This window comes from Hesperophylax consimilis, chromosome 17 (genome assembly GCF_061612785.1).
Source record: "Hesperophylax consimilis isolate HC1 chromosome 17, BYU_Hcon_1.0, whole genome shotgun sequence".
Taxonomy (NCBI): Eukaryota; Metazoa; Arthropoda; class Insecta; order Trichoptera; family Limnephilidae; genus Hesperophylax; species Hesperophylax consimilis.
In genome coordinates this window covers 10,411,779-10,428,124 of record NC_142852.1, presented here as the reverse complement: position 1 = coordinate 10,428,124, position 16,346 = coordinate 10,411,779, and the positions used below count along the sequence as shown (strand labels likewise).

The 16,346-nt window shown below is 33.6% G+C and overlaps 1 protein-coding gene across 2 annotated transcripts; it reads right to left on the bottom strand.

Annotated features, from left to right (window-relative positions):
- Positions 1 to 746: 746 nt before the first annotated feature.
- LOC149415958 (uncharacterized) lies at positions 747 to 16,290 on the bottom strand. Of its 2 annotated transcripts, none has more exons than XM_089641529.1 (8): positions 16,270 to 16,290; positions 9,734 to 9,815; positions 7,169 to 7,289; positions 5,698 to 5,761; positions 3,158 to 3,279; positions 2,366 to 2,557; positions 1,902 to 2,090; positions 747 to 1,820 (listed from the first exon to the last, which is right to left on the bottom strand). In XM_089641529.1, exons 3-8 carry the CDS (start codon positions 7,272 to 7,274, stop codon positions 1,576 to 1,578), a joined length of 918 nt encoding a protein of 305 aa, XP_089497655.1. In that variant the 5' UTR covers positions 7,275 to 7,289; positions 9,734 to 9,815; positions 16,270 to 16,290; the 3' UTR covers positions 747 to 1,575. The 2 variants fall into 2 exon arrangements, with proteins under 2 accessions (XP_089497655.1, XP_089497657.1); XM_089641531.1 differs by lacking the exon at positions 16,270 to 16,290 and adding an exon at positions 14,140 to 14,229.
- Positions 16,291 to 16,346: the final 56 nt, after the last annotated feature.

Sequence of the window (16,346 nt, the reverse complement as noted above, 5' to 3'; positions counted from 1 at the left end):
TAGGCGTGAAATAAATAAATAATTGTAAATATGTTACTGTAAATTCAATATTAAAAGATTTATAATGTAAAGAACCCGTTAGACAAACTGCTAAAAAGCAGTTTATCGGGACTTTTTACCTTATTTGTAAAGTGTATAATGAATAATAAAAAAATAAATAAATGCCCAATCGTGCGAGCTTTCTTCACCAACGTTCACTCAGAAAGCACGTCAAAAAATTGCTCATAACAAAAGAGTCCGTGAAGTTAATGTGATACGTTGATGTGATCCAAACAGGATTATTTCTTGCGCTGTTCACGAGTAGGTGTATTTATTGTCACTATGAATCCGTTTTCTGTGAACATGCATAGATAGTCGTTGAATTGGAGGTGAAATGGAGATATATTTTTAATATTAAGGTCGCCTATAATGATTTGACGTTCAAATTTATTGGAATTGCTCTATTATCAACAGTTCCGATAATTGGAGTGAATTCTAAAAAGAATCTATGTTCAGAAAATAAGGTGATCAATATATGGAAAAAATACATAAATTATTATTAACAACAATTCTAAGGCACCTTGTGATACTAAAGATTTCTTCGCTTGAATACCGTCTTTGATGGAAACAACGACCCCACTAGATTTATTTATACTATTTATTGAGTGATATTCCGTGTTTGTTTGTATTATATAAGATGTTTAGTTTTTGTTGATCCAACACTCTAATAAAATTAAAAAAATCAAATGAATGATTGAATTGATCTAGAAATAGCAGAAAATCATCAATGTTCGACATACTTCTGATATTCTGGTGAATAATCTTAAACTATAAGACTTTCAACTGTAATTATTTAATTTCTTGAGATTGACAATCAAATTCGTGTTGCAAGTTATATCTGTGTCATTGTAGATATAGGGAGGTAATCGAATCATAATTATTCAGATGAAATGCTAAGCAAAGAATATTTCACTACTATACGGTTTTGATCCATTTCCAGAAACAGTGTAACAAACATAATATAATAGTATTTATGAAAACATGCATGTGATAATAATCGAAGTATTCCCAGGTAAGTGAACACAGAAGTATTAGTGAATAAGTACATGGCAGAATCGGTAGCATAATAATAATATAATGAATAGCGGAAAGTAGCATACCTCGTGAGTATATTTGGTTCCAATGACTGGGTGAGGATAATCACAGGATATAAAAATGGCAATAATAATAACAAAGCCTTCATCTTATATTTGTTATCGGTATAAGTGTATTGTATTTGAGATAGTCATAGGGAAGCCAGCTTGTTTTCATCTGATGAAGAATTGCGCCTGAACCACTCACTCTCCGCAAATAAATCTGTCCTTCTTTGATTCATGCAAATTGATATCGTTTCTCTTTTGCAACTTGGCGAGTTTTATACCAAATCTGGTTCGCCCGAAAAGTTAATTGCTCAGAAACATAGATTGGCAACCGGGAGCCAGCGAGACCGATGTTTAACGTGTTAAGTTTTTCTTCGGTATTGGGATTATTCTTGTCGAAAGATTTCACATCAGCCAGCAGTTAGTTTCTAGCCAGTTTTACGTTGCGATACCAGTTTCATGACGTTATTTGCAAAGGTGCGAGGATCTGTCGATACTCACTGAAGCTGTCCCTATCCACGCAAATTCCTGATTCGTCCTCGCAGTTTCCTTCCAAGCAGCGGCAGCTCGGGTTGCATCTTTTGTTGGTAGCTTCCCACAGACAGTTGTCCGGCTTTACCACCGTCGAATAACAGCGCTGGTCCACGCAGTAGTCCGGGCATGCATCGTAAACTGTCAGCTCCGGGCACTCGAATTTAGGGGCTGCAATCATAATGTTAATTACTAAGAAAAAGGAGAAGAAGAAGGAGACGGACAAGTAGAGGGATATAAGTTAGTACTCACGACATTCCCTGATATCGACGCACACCCCGTCGAGCCTGTAGAAGTTGAGCTTGCAGTTGCAGGTGGGCGGAGGCGGGTTCATGGGGTCGTAGGCCGGGCAGCTGGTGGCGGCTGCAGTACCAATCAGGTCACAGGTCTCGTAGGGACAGGGCCTACCGTACTTGGAGAACTCCTCGTTGACGCCGCACTCTAAAGTAAATAAATTAAAAGTTGTCAAGTAAGAATTTTGCACATTGTTACTGGAAAAATGTTTTGCAGGAGAAGCAGATGAATATCAAGGTGTCCTGAACGTTAGCATCCTTGGCTCACATGCTGTACAGGACCGCGATATGTGGAGGAGCCTGTTTCATCAGGGTTATTATAGTGGGGTTCGCAATCCTCAAGAATGACGCAGTGACTTCAAAAGAAGAAAAGTTTTGTTCATTATTTCTGTAAAACAAATGTAGGAAATATTTATAACTTACCACATTTTTCAGGGGTAACACACTCGTTATTCGTATTCCTGAAGAATCCAGGTTTGCAGTCGCAGCCAGGGATGCAGTGTGGAGTTTTGCAATTCCTTTCCGCCACGCTCCGGCCAAGAGTCACACACTTTTCAACACATGGAGAAATGCAAGCTGAAAATGTCTCGTTATTACCGGGGCAGATGTTTACTCCTGAAAATTGGACAATAATAATATTTGTCTGTTGTAGCTCGAAAGAGTAGTCTACACTAGTAGTATATGTAACATTCATATATGAACGCACACTTAAAAAGATTGTTTATTTATTTTTTAAATATTGAAGAAATATCAGCGATTTTTAAAAGAAAACTCGGAAAAAGATACGGTCACATCTGGGACCTGAAACCAGGGCCCTCGCCTTGCCGGGGAGCTGCTCTACCAATAGCGTTATTGGGACCCTATTTCCGTTAAACATTTTTAACTGTATCATACTTCGACTAAGAACTACCAAATTTATCTTCATTTTTCTCACTGCACATTTTTACTGGCTTCTATCTTTATAACGTCTGATCGCAAGATTCAAGTACCAGATGTGACAATATCAGATTCTGGTTTTTCGGTTTCAAATTTTCATTTAAAAATCGGTATATTATCTTCAATATCTAAATATTAGAAATTTGAGGTTTTACATTATAGAGGTATTCAAAAAAAATTTCAAAAACCTATTTTATACAACTGTATTTAAATTTTATGTTGAATGAAATCTAAATAAACGTTAAAAAATAAAAAAATAAGTCATTTAGGTTATCTTACCACAATCCTGAGGCTTCACGCAGATCCCCTTGGCATTCCTGTAATATCCCTCTGCACAGATACAGCCGGAGCCACAGCTCGGCCTGCAGGCGATGTTGGTAAGACCAAGTGTGGCACAACTTCAAAGAAAAGAGTCAAAAGAGTCTCCCTTTCAATGCACTTCAAAGAAAAGAGTAGTACTGACATGAATGTAAAAGTTAACTATTTTGCTGATTATTTTAAAAGCGTCTATGACGAAGATATCCCGGACAATTATATACCACCTTCGTCGCTTAACGAGAGCATACATATCCCTGTCATACACATCAACATAAACGACGTTATAAGTAAAATCAAATCCTTAGACAAAAACAAAAAGGCTGGACCTGATAATGTACATCCCAATATACTGATAAATTGCATTACTTCACTGGCTGAGCCGATTTTTCTATTGTTTAATCAATCCCTTGACACAGGGTGCTTCCCTGATATTTGGAAACGTTGTTATCTAACTCCTATATTTAAAAAGGGTAATAAAAGTGATGTTACTAACTATAGACCAATATGTAAGCTATCTGTAATTCCTAAACTTTTTGAAAAACTATTACTTGATAAAATTTCACCATGTATTAACCATCTCATTGTTCAGAATCAACACGGATTTTTGTCGGGTAGATCAACTCTGACAAATCTCTCGTTATATGAAAACTATATATCAAACGCATTAGCTAACAGAACTCCAATCGATTCCATATACACGGTGTCCGGAAACTCGTAGTACAAGCGGGAAACTGGAGAATCTACACCACATGGGGAACCCAAAAAAACATAAAGTTTTTTGATTTGAGCATTTTCAAAAAAAAAAAAAAAAAACCAAAAAAATATATTTTTCGGCTATTTTAGGGTTAAAGTTTTTTCTGGTGTTTAGGGTTGAATAACAGATGTTTTAACCCTGCAGAGCAGAAATATTTTATGATTACACCGGGTTAAATGAAGGGTGATTTCAAAATAATGCTTCAAATCCGAGTTTCTTCATTTGTTTTACTTTCAAATAGTTTTAATTAGTTGGGTACTTTGATCTTCAGTAATAATTTATAAGAATTTGATTAAAAAAAAAAAAAAATCAACTTCAAACTCGATTTACTCTATAACGAAAGCTCAAATAAAAAAAAATATACTACAAAATCGACTCCAAATGTGATGTAGATTCACCAGTTTCCCGCTTGTACTACGAGTTTCCGGACACCCTGTATACGGACTTTATCAAGGCCTTTGACAAAGTATGCCATAAAATTCTCCTGATCAAACTACGTAAGCTCGGTATTGACGGAAAACTTTTAGAATGGTTTGCTAGCTATCTAACTGATAGAGTTTTACTTGTAAAAATCAATTTGTTCATTTCCAATCAATTTATAGCTACCAGTGGTGTACCACAGGGGTCTCATTTAGGCCCAATATTATTTTTACTGTTCATAAATGATATTGTAAATATATTTGATGAAGATATTAATACGTTACTTTTCGCAGATGATTTAAAAATATTTAAAATAATCAAATGCGCTGAAGATTGTATCTGTCTACAAAATAATTTGAACAGGTTAATTAATTGGTGTTCTCTTAACAAACTTCATCTGAACATAAATAAGTGTTATTCAATTAAATTTTACAGAATAAATCAACCAATTATTCATTCATATAAACTCAATAACTCAATCCTTACCTCTGTCGAAGAAATTAATGACCTGGGGATAACTTTTGACTCTAAATTAAACTTTATATCGCATATAAATAATATTAATAATAAAGGAATGAAAATTCTAGGCTTCATTCTTCGAAATTCCAGAGGTTTCAAGAATATTTCAACATTAAAAATTTTGTATACATCCCTGGTTCGTAGTCAAGTCGAATATAACTCCTCGATCTGGTCCCCCCACTACAAATTACATTCAGATTCAATCGAAAAAATTCAACATAAATTCCTAAGACACATTAATTTTAAACTCGGTATTCCCATTGAAAATATAAATTATAATTACTTGATGAAAAATCTAAATTTATTAAAACTCTCAGATCGAAGAATTATATCCGACTTAATATTTATGTTCAAAATTGTAAATGGTAGTATAGACAGTCCTGATTTAATTAACCTCATTGAATTTCATATACCCACGAGAGCTACTCGTTCTAAAATTTTGTTTAAATGCAACAATATCAGGACTGAGTATTCTAAAAACTCGCTTGTACATAGGTTGCATGAAGTTAGTAATAGATACGCAGATGTGGCAGATCTATTTAACTGCACGCAAGGTAGGTACAAGAGGGCTATGCTATCAAATCTTTTCAATCAATATTAATTTAATCTAATTCTACCTTATTTGCACTATAGAAACTTATGTACTTGTATCTCTTGTTTACTTACTTACTTACTCTCTAATGTCATTTCACAATCAAATGCCACATATATTTGTAATTCTTTTTGAAAATATTTCTACGATTTTAACTGTGACGTGTTATCATTGTTTATGGTATATTTATACCGTTGATATTAAATAAATAAACTTTTCACGCAGGAGTTGTTGCCACACTCGGTCCACACCTCGTGAGGACCCTTGCACGTTTCGGGGTCTGGAAACAAGTATTAAAATCTCGTCCAGTCATTCAGGTAATCTTTCCACAATCCTGAGGCGTCACGCAGATTCCCTTGGCATTCCTGAAATAGTCTTCCACACAGATCTGACACTGCCTGAAGCACAGCTCGGCCTGCAGGCGATGTTGGTAAGACCTGTAGTAGTTTTTATATTAACATTGTCTTCATAATGTTTGCAAGTTGATTATCAGTCAGTTCTGGAAGCCATGAGCAGACTATACTAGATTCTATTTTCTTGTTTCATTTGGTAGGGTATTATACGAGTATACTATATAATGCAAGGCTGATGTAAGCGTGATGAGTAAGATTAAGAAAGGGACGCTTAGATGGTTTGGGGATGTATAGCGAATGAGCGAAGAAAGGAGTGTAATGAGAATATATGACGCAAATGTGAATGGTGAAGCTAACGGGGAAGCCCGAGGAAGATATGGCACGATCAAGTGAATCAGATACTTGAGTCGAGTCATGTAGAGTCAGAATAATAGAAGAGTATGTATGAGACAATGTATGAATGTGAATGAAGCTAGGAGTGTGTGTCAAGACCGAGTTATTTGGCGGTCCGTCCTCTCTACCTACCCCTGCGGGGAAACGGCGTGATGGTTAGTTAGTTATTCAGTTCGCTAGTTAAGTATCGCAACATAAAATTTAATATTTCTCTCTCCTAAAAATGTATATAAATTTGAAATAACCGTGCATAATTTGGCTTACTGCCCTGGTTGAGTATTTATATTGCGCAGTGGGATATACAGATATGTTTTTTATAAAAATTATTTATGATCCGACCAATAGATCAAGCTGCCAAGTCCTCCATCATTGCACAAGCAAGATGTTTCACTATAATGATGGTAGTAGCAGACATTTAACGCGACTAGCCATGAACTCTTGCGATGGTAGCACTCAAAGATATTAGAAGAACGAGATATGCTATGTTGGCCGCCGGACCGTAGGCGGAGTACTACCTAAGTAGGGTATTTTGAACAGTATCGGGACGTGAACGCACAGAAATCTGTTCTATGTATTAGTGCGGATACCTTAGCGTAAGCGAAGGTGTGCAGTAGTATTGGTGAACAAAACCGGCGACACTGGGCAAAACAATTCCACACAGTATGAACTGCTCATAGCACATCTCGTTCTTCTAATATCTTTGGTAGCACTGGACTTCCGGCAGGATCCCATTTACAAGCGATGGAACCAATTCCTGATGTCATTGATGTATTTTCTTTATTATTATTATTATTATGTACATATATAATTTATTGATGTTCTATGCATTATGAGGAACAAGTAGGATTGCACCTCCCTCCCCGAGATCTAGAGTAAACATGTCAAAATAAAAACATGGGTTTAATTGTCTTTGTTTCAAAATTTTGTTTTATCGAACTTACCACTGCTAGAAGAATCGCATTCCTCTTCATTTGCGTCACCAACTATATTGGCCGAAACAACATTGATGAAAAGGCTAACAACCAATATTGATACAACTGGCTTCATGTTAGTTTGATGTTTCTGTAAAAAAATCATATATTATTTTATAGATGTATAATAATATTCAAAGGTACATCAAACAACTGAACTTTACATATATCTCAACAATAATGGCCGTTTTACACAATGTTTTTTATCATATTTATTTCCATATAATAAGGAAACCATATCGGGAGATATGAATTGGTTCACACGAATATATTTGTTTTACACAATCATTATTTTTATACTAAAGAATGTAGCAGTCTCGCCCGTTAAAGTACCTACCGGACTGACATTCAGCATTCTCAAGTTGCCGTCTTGTTTGGCGTTCGAGTCTGAAGTGTGCATCGTTTGGATTTGGTTCGTCAGTTGTGGCTCGAGTCCCGGAGGCACGAGACGTTCTGAAATACTTGCTGACCTTGGCGGACCCTGAATTTACGTAAGAGGCCCATTAAATTGAGATTGATATATTTTTAGTTTCTTAGGGATTACACTGATAGTTTATAAATTTGTTCAGAATTATCTAATTCTGAGCTGGCGCCCATTTATTTCTTATAGCATCATTTATTCTTTGTAAAAATTTTCAACTGACGTGACTTGCATTTTAACTATCGAGAATTTCGTCTCGACACGCTTTGAGATATAACCTTTATATTTAGTCTCTTGTTTCTTTTATTATTACCTAGAGCTATGTGTTTAGAAACCGCATTTTATAAAATAAATCTTATATTTGCTATAAGAGTTTTATTTCTGGTGCAAGCATTTAATCTACCCACATATATCTTGAGTTCCTTTAGAGAAGTATTAAATACAGGTAAGATTAATCGTTACAAGCAGATCGGAGTCAATCAATATCAATTGTCAATTTTTATCATTGATGCGATTGACAAATTGCTCATTGAGCGTTGGCGTCGGTTGGCGTAGTCAAATGAAGCGATTGAATTTTGGAACTTCCTATTGACGGGAGAATGATGTGTATCTTGATTGTGAGTAAAGACATGCGCCACAGACGATTGACAAAGGTTAGTTCAATTGCTCCTTCTATCGAGCCCTTCGTAATTCAGTTTCAATTTTTAGTTTTCAAATGGTTTTGAATTTCAGTGCTTCGTGTTTTAACCCTTGTTATATTAATTTCAAATAAATAAGTAGAAAAAGTTATGATACCGTTTAATATTATTAGGGACAATAGAATTTCATTTTGTTTTTAGCATGTTGTGGAAAACATTCAAAAGCATTTTTGGGATTTTCAAAAACACAAAAACTCGTACAACAGGTCAAAAGTTTACTACTACTCACATTTTGAGAAAATCAACAACTTTATCGAGTTTTTAACTATTTTAAAAATATTAAACTTTTTTACTAAAAGGTGCATGTAATTTTTTTTTTAAATCACAGAATATATTGTATTAAGCTAGAGAAATGCCACCAAATATATATGTTGATTTTTGCGGATATCAATTTTATTTCTGTAGTTGTAATAAATATGCGAATTGTGCAGAAAATGTAAAAATACATATTTTTTGTCATTTGACAAAAGTAACATTGAACTCCAGTAACTTGGTACGCCAGTACCTAAGAATGCGGTGCTTAGACCAGTGTTATTCAATTTAAGAAAAAAACATAAATTACATGTACAATACATGTTATTAAAACACTATCTAATAGGTTTTAAATCATATATATAAATAGAAAAACTAATTTGTGTTAATTTGGCTGTTTTTTTTTAAAATTTTATTGCTATTTATTGTTTAGTTCTTTGGTTGAAATTAGAATTACGAATTTTTTTAATTTCATTTTTATTGGTGGTATTAAGTACCATTAACCCTTATTAGTATGCCAAGACATCCACCGTGGATTTCCTAGAAGTTCACCGCACTTGCCTTGATGTTACGGTATTTTAAGCCTTATAATACTTCTATCATACTATTTTATTAACTTTGCAATGAAATTATGTATATGAACATTCTGTCGTTTATCATTTTGTCACTTGCAAATACATTATCATAATTTGTGATTTTCAAAGTTAGATTACAGTATTTATTTACGGGAAAACCTCAAATGATTTATGTTTATGGTAAAGAACGCTTAATTAGCTGGAAATATATTAAAACTCAATAACATTTTCGCACGTCTTATTTAACTATATTTTATAATAAGAAAAACTTCTCTCTGATTATATAATGTCTTATACTTCTCTATTATTACTCCTCATTACTCCTTATTACTCCTCTGATTATATCTGATTATTATATGATTACATTACTAAATAGGATAGATAATAACATTTAAACACATTATCTGGTAAGACGTTATAATTTACAAAAAAACATCATTTTGCAAAACATGTAAGTTATTACGAAAATTGTGTCAGCCGCTGTACGGCGGCTGATTGGCATTTTACCTCTGCCATTCCAAGGTTTAAAGTAAATAAAAGAACACCTAATCTAGCCTATAAATTTGATATGGTTCTATTAAAAACTTACCCAAAGAATGTATGATTATGGATGTATCAATTAACACGACTGCGGCTAATGGAAACACAATCACAATGCAAAACATGTGTTTCTGGAAACAAATAGAAAATGAATGGGTAAATAGTTGTATAGACATCTCACAACTAGGTACTTAGTGTTGTAACAGACAATGACTTATTTTAAAAATATATGTATTTAATAGGAAAAAATCAATCTGTGAATAACAAAGTTTTTAATTTTTACAATAATACATCTATTTTCAATTTTTTAACTAGTGGCGTAATTTCTCGGGCTGGTTTTGTTTGGTTTTACTGTGGATTGAGCCTTCCTCCCCAGACACTGGCTTTAACTGCGGTGAACATTTAAAATATCTTTTAAAGATTTTCTCCGTGACTGAAATATAATTTTCAATATTAAAGTTAAATTAAATATTGAAAATTATACGACATCTACAATATCAACGTTTTACTTAGGAATTTTCATGGACAGCAAGAAAACTTCTAAAGCTTAGTTCTACACTTTACACATTGCAGTGCACCTGAAGGAAGTCATGATTTCATTGAACTTCTGTTGTAGCTGGTCGGATCCTTAGGGGTGAGAAAAAAAAACCTTAAAACAAAGCCAGAATCTTAACAGCGTAAGTGATGAAGTCGTGTAAAAAAATTTTCGGCTCTCCGCCCGGCGTAATTGGTGAACCTACGGTCGACTTTCCCCTAGCTGGCCTAGAAAATCGATCTTCCCGTGGAGTTTGTTTTAATTATTTCTGATGAACGTATTACAAAAATTTCAAATATTTCTAGAGCGATCCTTCGGGAAGTTACGAATTTACCGTCTAGGAAAATAAAATCTGGTTCTAACCGCTAATTTTATAGTTAATACGTTTTATAAAATTTTCAAACCGTTTTACATAAAATATTTTAATTGTATGGTCCTGTTTATATTAATTTTAAATATAAATAACTTACATCCGTAGGGATCATTCTACTATATCTAATAGAGTAATCTACTATACAATCTACATAGAGATTTTAGTAATACGTTCATAAAAAAAAAAATGTAAACATCGAGCATATCCCGGTTATAAGAGTCGCCATAAAACTTTAAATAAATATATTTGACTCAGGATTGTACCTTTCTTCCCGGGCACTGGAGTCAACCTCGCTAACAATCTCGCCAAATTTCGGTCGGGTATGACCGACATTAATTTATTTCTTGGGTAAATTAACTGCTGTAATGTAATCCAATTTATTATGTCCACGTGTGTGTACATGATTGCCACCAAAAGTTGACAGAATGCATTGTCATCTATAACGAGTCTAGCTGCCGAGTTTCAACTCGATCTGATGTCAGGAAGTAGGTTAATTTTTACTTTCAAGATTAGCTGAAGTATTTATAAAACAGTTTTTCTTAAACCTTTTCAACACGGACGATACCATTTTGTATCACAATATTTACCTGCTTACAAAAGCCAGTAATTCAATAATGTTTTATAAAACACGTTTTCTTATTTTCTTAAACTCATCAAAGCGGTCCTATTTCGTCCCTTAGCTAACAACACCGCATAAGTCATTTTTACCAACTTTACAGGAGACGAAAAAAACTGTTTATTTTAAAAAATCGGTGAATTTTTTCTGTTATTACTTAATAAATACCCTAGTTAGAAGTTAAGACATAATTATTTATACTTACTTTGACAATTTACTTTATTTTAACTTTTATTTTATGACTTGAGCTGTGTTGACTGATATTTTATTAGATTTAGGCGGTGTTGCTTGCGGAAATGTTAGGGAATAAGGTATTAAAGATGATTTACAAAGAAAAGTTTTTATCAAGAAATATTTCAAAAATAATTAACAATCGTTATAAATAGGTATTTATAACCTAAATCTTAAGAATAACATTGTTGAGATCAATTGCTTAGTTATTTGGTAACACACGAACCTTTAGAGCGTACCTAAGTGCAATTATTATTATTATTATTTTTTTATTTTACCATGAAAATATTTAAAACATAGTCTTTAATAAACTCCAACTAAACAAGATATAATAGTAATAAAATTATAAAAATAAAAAAAATATACTCGAAATCTCCAGTCTAATAGTTAGTTGCAGTCTTTAGCGATTGCTGTGCGGAAGGTCATCATAAAAAGAGTGGCAACTAGATGGTAATACACTTTTTAGGTCTTGCAAATCTTTATACTTCCGATTTGTAATTGGTATTCTAGCTGCATACAATTTATGCAGGTGATTTATTTGTTTAATGCTGTTAATTGGCGTGGGACGATGTGGTAACGGCTGAAGCTCGTCATCAAAACCAATTTGATACCAAATTGTGCCATTTGGTCTGTATTCTAGCATACGTACATCTGTGACGGCTGGGTCACCTGCTTTTTTACAAGGCCGTATAGATTTATAAATTAATTCTTTCGAAAAGTCGGTAAAAAAGGTATAGTCCAAATAACGAGCTTCGTAAGTCATAGGATCACTCCTAGCGGTTTTAGTAATAGCCATGTATTGTAATATTAATTTTCTTTTAATTAAATTATAAATAATATGTAAATGAAATCCTCAGCACGGGAGATCCCAGTGAGGATATCACTATATCTACTTGTTACACAAAAAAAAGATAAAACACTTATTATTATTATTATTGTTGTGGAAGGTAAATTTCTTTACCTTTTAATTTACACTCTATTGCACTGTGTACGGAATCACATTCCATGTGGGTATGGCCTTTTACCAGGTACTTTTGAGTAATTACAATATTTTTTCAATCGCTAAACGTAATAAAGCATTGCTTTTTTTTTATATAGTGAATACCTCACAAGAGTCCCAACTGCTCCCGTCTGGAGCCAGTGAGACTATGGCATCCCCAATTGGGGGATGTTGTGAGGCTGAAGGTAAGTGGGGAAGGGAAAGAGGAAGGTGGGGAAGTACCTGGCTATTCAGATCTAGTCACTAAACACGGCTAAAGCTATTTGGAGCAACGTTTCAATTCTGAATGGTGGTCTTACACCAGGGCGATACTGGTAGTATCTTCCACTCTGGAACGTGCCGCAAATATACTATATATTATTTTAATTAATTAATTGTGAAATAACACAAATTAATCAAATAAAATTTATTTGCGCACGCCGGGTTCGAACCCGCGACCTTCGGAATGGCAGTCCAATGCGTTACCACTGGACTATGCCGGCCGTCTTAAGCCGGCTTAAGGTAACATAGCGATTTTGAGCACAACAGCCATCGGAATATAAAATCACAGGCAACAATTTCTGGCTCAAAACTTTCTCTAGATAGTCTACTAAGCATGAAGCAAAAACAAAGGCTTCAAGTGTGCTATTTGACTCATCGAACCAATAACACATTACTTCTTTAGTTGCTAAATTGTATAATGTAAAATTATGGATGCATAATTTAGTTTTATAATAAATTGCATTAGCTTGAAGATACGGAGCCGATTTTACCGATTGTGTGAATACATGACAAGCTCCGGACTGTGCAATATCTTTGTCAGTATCTTTCTCTCTCCTGGCTCGATCTTTCTTCAAAACATGTTGTGCGTATTCTTCATCCGTAATGTTCCCAGTTTTATGACTGCAACAATCGTTACATTGATCTTTCTTCGGGTAGAATAGGCTCAGATTGAGTTTCAAAAATAATTTGTCAAATAATTTACGACCAAGGCATTCTCTACCCTCTTGATATGTGTGGTAGAGCTGTGTCATGTTCGAGAAAATTGGTTCTAAGTATTCTCGTGATGTTTTAGCACGACAGTAATGCGACGGCATATTTGGAAGACCTGCTAAAACTTTTCAACATATTCGTGGTCTTCAATTTTCTCTGGATTTCTGCGGTTACTGGTTGAAGTAGACAAATCTGGAGGCATGGCACAGTCTGTTTTTGTCAGCCAATATCTTATAAACGAATCTTTAATGCCAAGAGTGGCCAAAAACATTTTTTTACAGACTTGGTGACGTTCATTATCAATCGTGAAAACGTAAGTTCGACTATCAGTTCTTTTGGATGATTTCTGGATTTTTTGTAATTTTCTTTGGTACTTTATTAACATGAGAAGTTATAAATGATCTTTGCTGCTCCCAGTTCATGTTCTTCCAGAAATTTTCAAATAAATATTGCCGCTTTTGTTCGTTATGTTGTCACATGATCTGAGTTTAGATTTCTGGCAAAACACCACCATTACCTGAACTCCATGAATCAATTTCTTCTCCATCCATAGTGTATTTCAATTATTGAGCTTCCTCAAAGAAATAAAATACATTTTGAAACACCGCCCAAGTTAAAAAAGCTGGTTAGTAAACACCGCTTAAGTAAATGAAGATATTCAATAATGATTTCTTTCTATATGAATATTATGTGATAATCAATAAACATTACTGTATTATATAGCTTACATCTTAATCTTCTATTAAAACATCTTGCAAAGACCTTTCAGCGATAAAACTCACATAAAAATATAATAATCACGGAGCGCGAAGTACTCTTGAGAGAAATGTATGACAGACTAACGACTTGTGCGGTGTTGAGAGGCTAACCGACTCGCGCGCTGTCACTACTTTTTGAATGAAGGCTTCTAATTGACTGAAATCTATATCATGTGACCAATGGTTAGACGCGCAATGAGCAGCTCTATCTATCGGCATTAAAATGTGAAAACCGCCAATTTTCGACTTGAGCGGTGTTGTAAGCTAAGGGACGATTTGTAGAAAAGACTTTACATTCATCAGAACTCCCGGACCGTAACTATGACGTCAGAGCAGAGCCAAGCGCTTAGATTTGAAACCGAAATAAAAACGCGCGTTAATTAGGTACTTACTAGAATTTGATTAATTTATACGTACATATTTGTCTTAAAAAACTTCTAATTTTAATATAATTTTTGAAATTTAAAAAACGTATTTTAATTTTAAATTTTCTACTTTTTTAACAGCATTACTTCATTTAAAAAAATATTGCTTTGTAATTATGACTATGCGTGACAACTGTCAACATCCGATGTCATTATCAAACTTACAAAATTCAAATTCAAATTCAAAAAATATTTATTGCACAAAAAGAGTACAAAGGGTTTAGCTTATAGGTTACATCCTATTTCTTCCAGCTAACCCAACAAAGAGACAGAGCCGAACTTGTTTATAATAATTTATTTTTTATAATTTGAATTAGAAATGTTTGCATTTCGTTGCCCCGAACGCAATACCAGATCGAATACCTTATTTTTCACACAACAATTCAAATCAAAGTTCCCCCAAAACTCTTCACTCGGACGTACGAGTATCTGCAAAACTTACAATTATTCCCTAGTTCATCGTTTCCACTGTAAGCTTAAAATTTTTAAAATCAAATTCACCTTACAATGTACCTATGTTTTTTTTTCTTTCAGTTTCAACTTGAAATATATTTTTTCTTCCTAAAAGATTGTAAATGGAACTTAACTGGTTTATTTTATACTCAACATCTTAAATGAAAAATTAATTCACATGTATAACTGTATGTTTCCTAAATATGCTCAAATACAAAAGGGTTTTATAAAACATAGTAAGTTTTCACTTGAAACTAGTGTTCAAACTTTTGCATGTGTCTCTGTTTATGTAAAAAGCACAGAATTAATTTAATCAGGAGATAAAAAGGGATTGGAGATACGAAAAAGCGATGGGGGCAATCTAAGTCGTTATTGTATTTTACCATTTCCTTTAATTATAGGAAATGGTAAAATACCAAACTAAACTCCTGTGAAAAATAACGGGATATTATAAATTAGGGTTTGTGAAGCAGGATAAATAAGAAAGAAATCAGAAATAAACCTATCGAATGAACACCGTAAGTAAGCTTTAAAAATTCCGACATCTTCTATTAAAAACTTTAACCTAAGCACCTTTAAAATAAAGAGTTAATTTATTACAGTTAAATAAATCCTGTAAGTACTTAATGTCTGAATCTTTCTGACAATCAATTCCAATTTTAAATCAAAGGAAATTCTATTTCTAGAGTTTATTGAACCCGAGTTACAAACGGACACACAGAAACACCACTGAAATTATATTTTTTAATAATTAAAATAAAATAACTTTGTTGCTAAGCTTACCTAAATCGTTCCCATAGTCGATTCCAATTTTGAAAATCAAATGAAATTGCAGTTCTTGAGTTCATTGTACTCGAGTTATACATTGGCATACAGGCACACCACCGAAATTATATTCAATAATTTATAATTAAAATAAAATAATTTTGTTGCTAAGCTTGCCTGAATCGTTCACGTATTCATTTTCAATTTTGAAAATCAAAGCTAATTCCAGTTCTAGAGTTCAGTGAATCCAGATAGACACCGAGACACCACCGAAATGATAATTTTTAATAATTAAATTAAAATCACTTTATATCTCTTTTCTGAAACTTTTTCACATCAATTCCAATTTTGATAATCAAAACAAATTCCAGTTCTAGAATTCGTTGAACTCGAGTTACACATAGACACATCTCCGAAATCGTTACATTTAATTGCTAAAATACCCTTATTAACTTACGTTTATTTTTATCCAAAAGGAAGGAGATATGTTTTTTAAAACCAACTTAATTAATCACCGATTTGTCAATGCTGGCA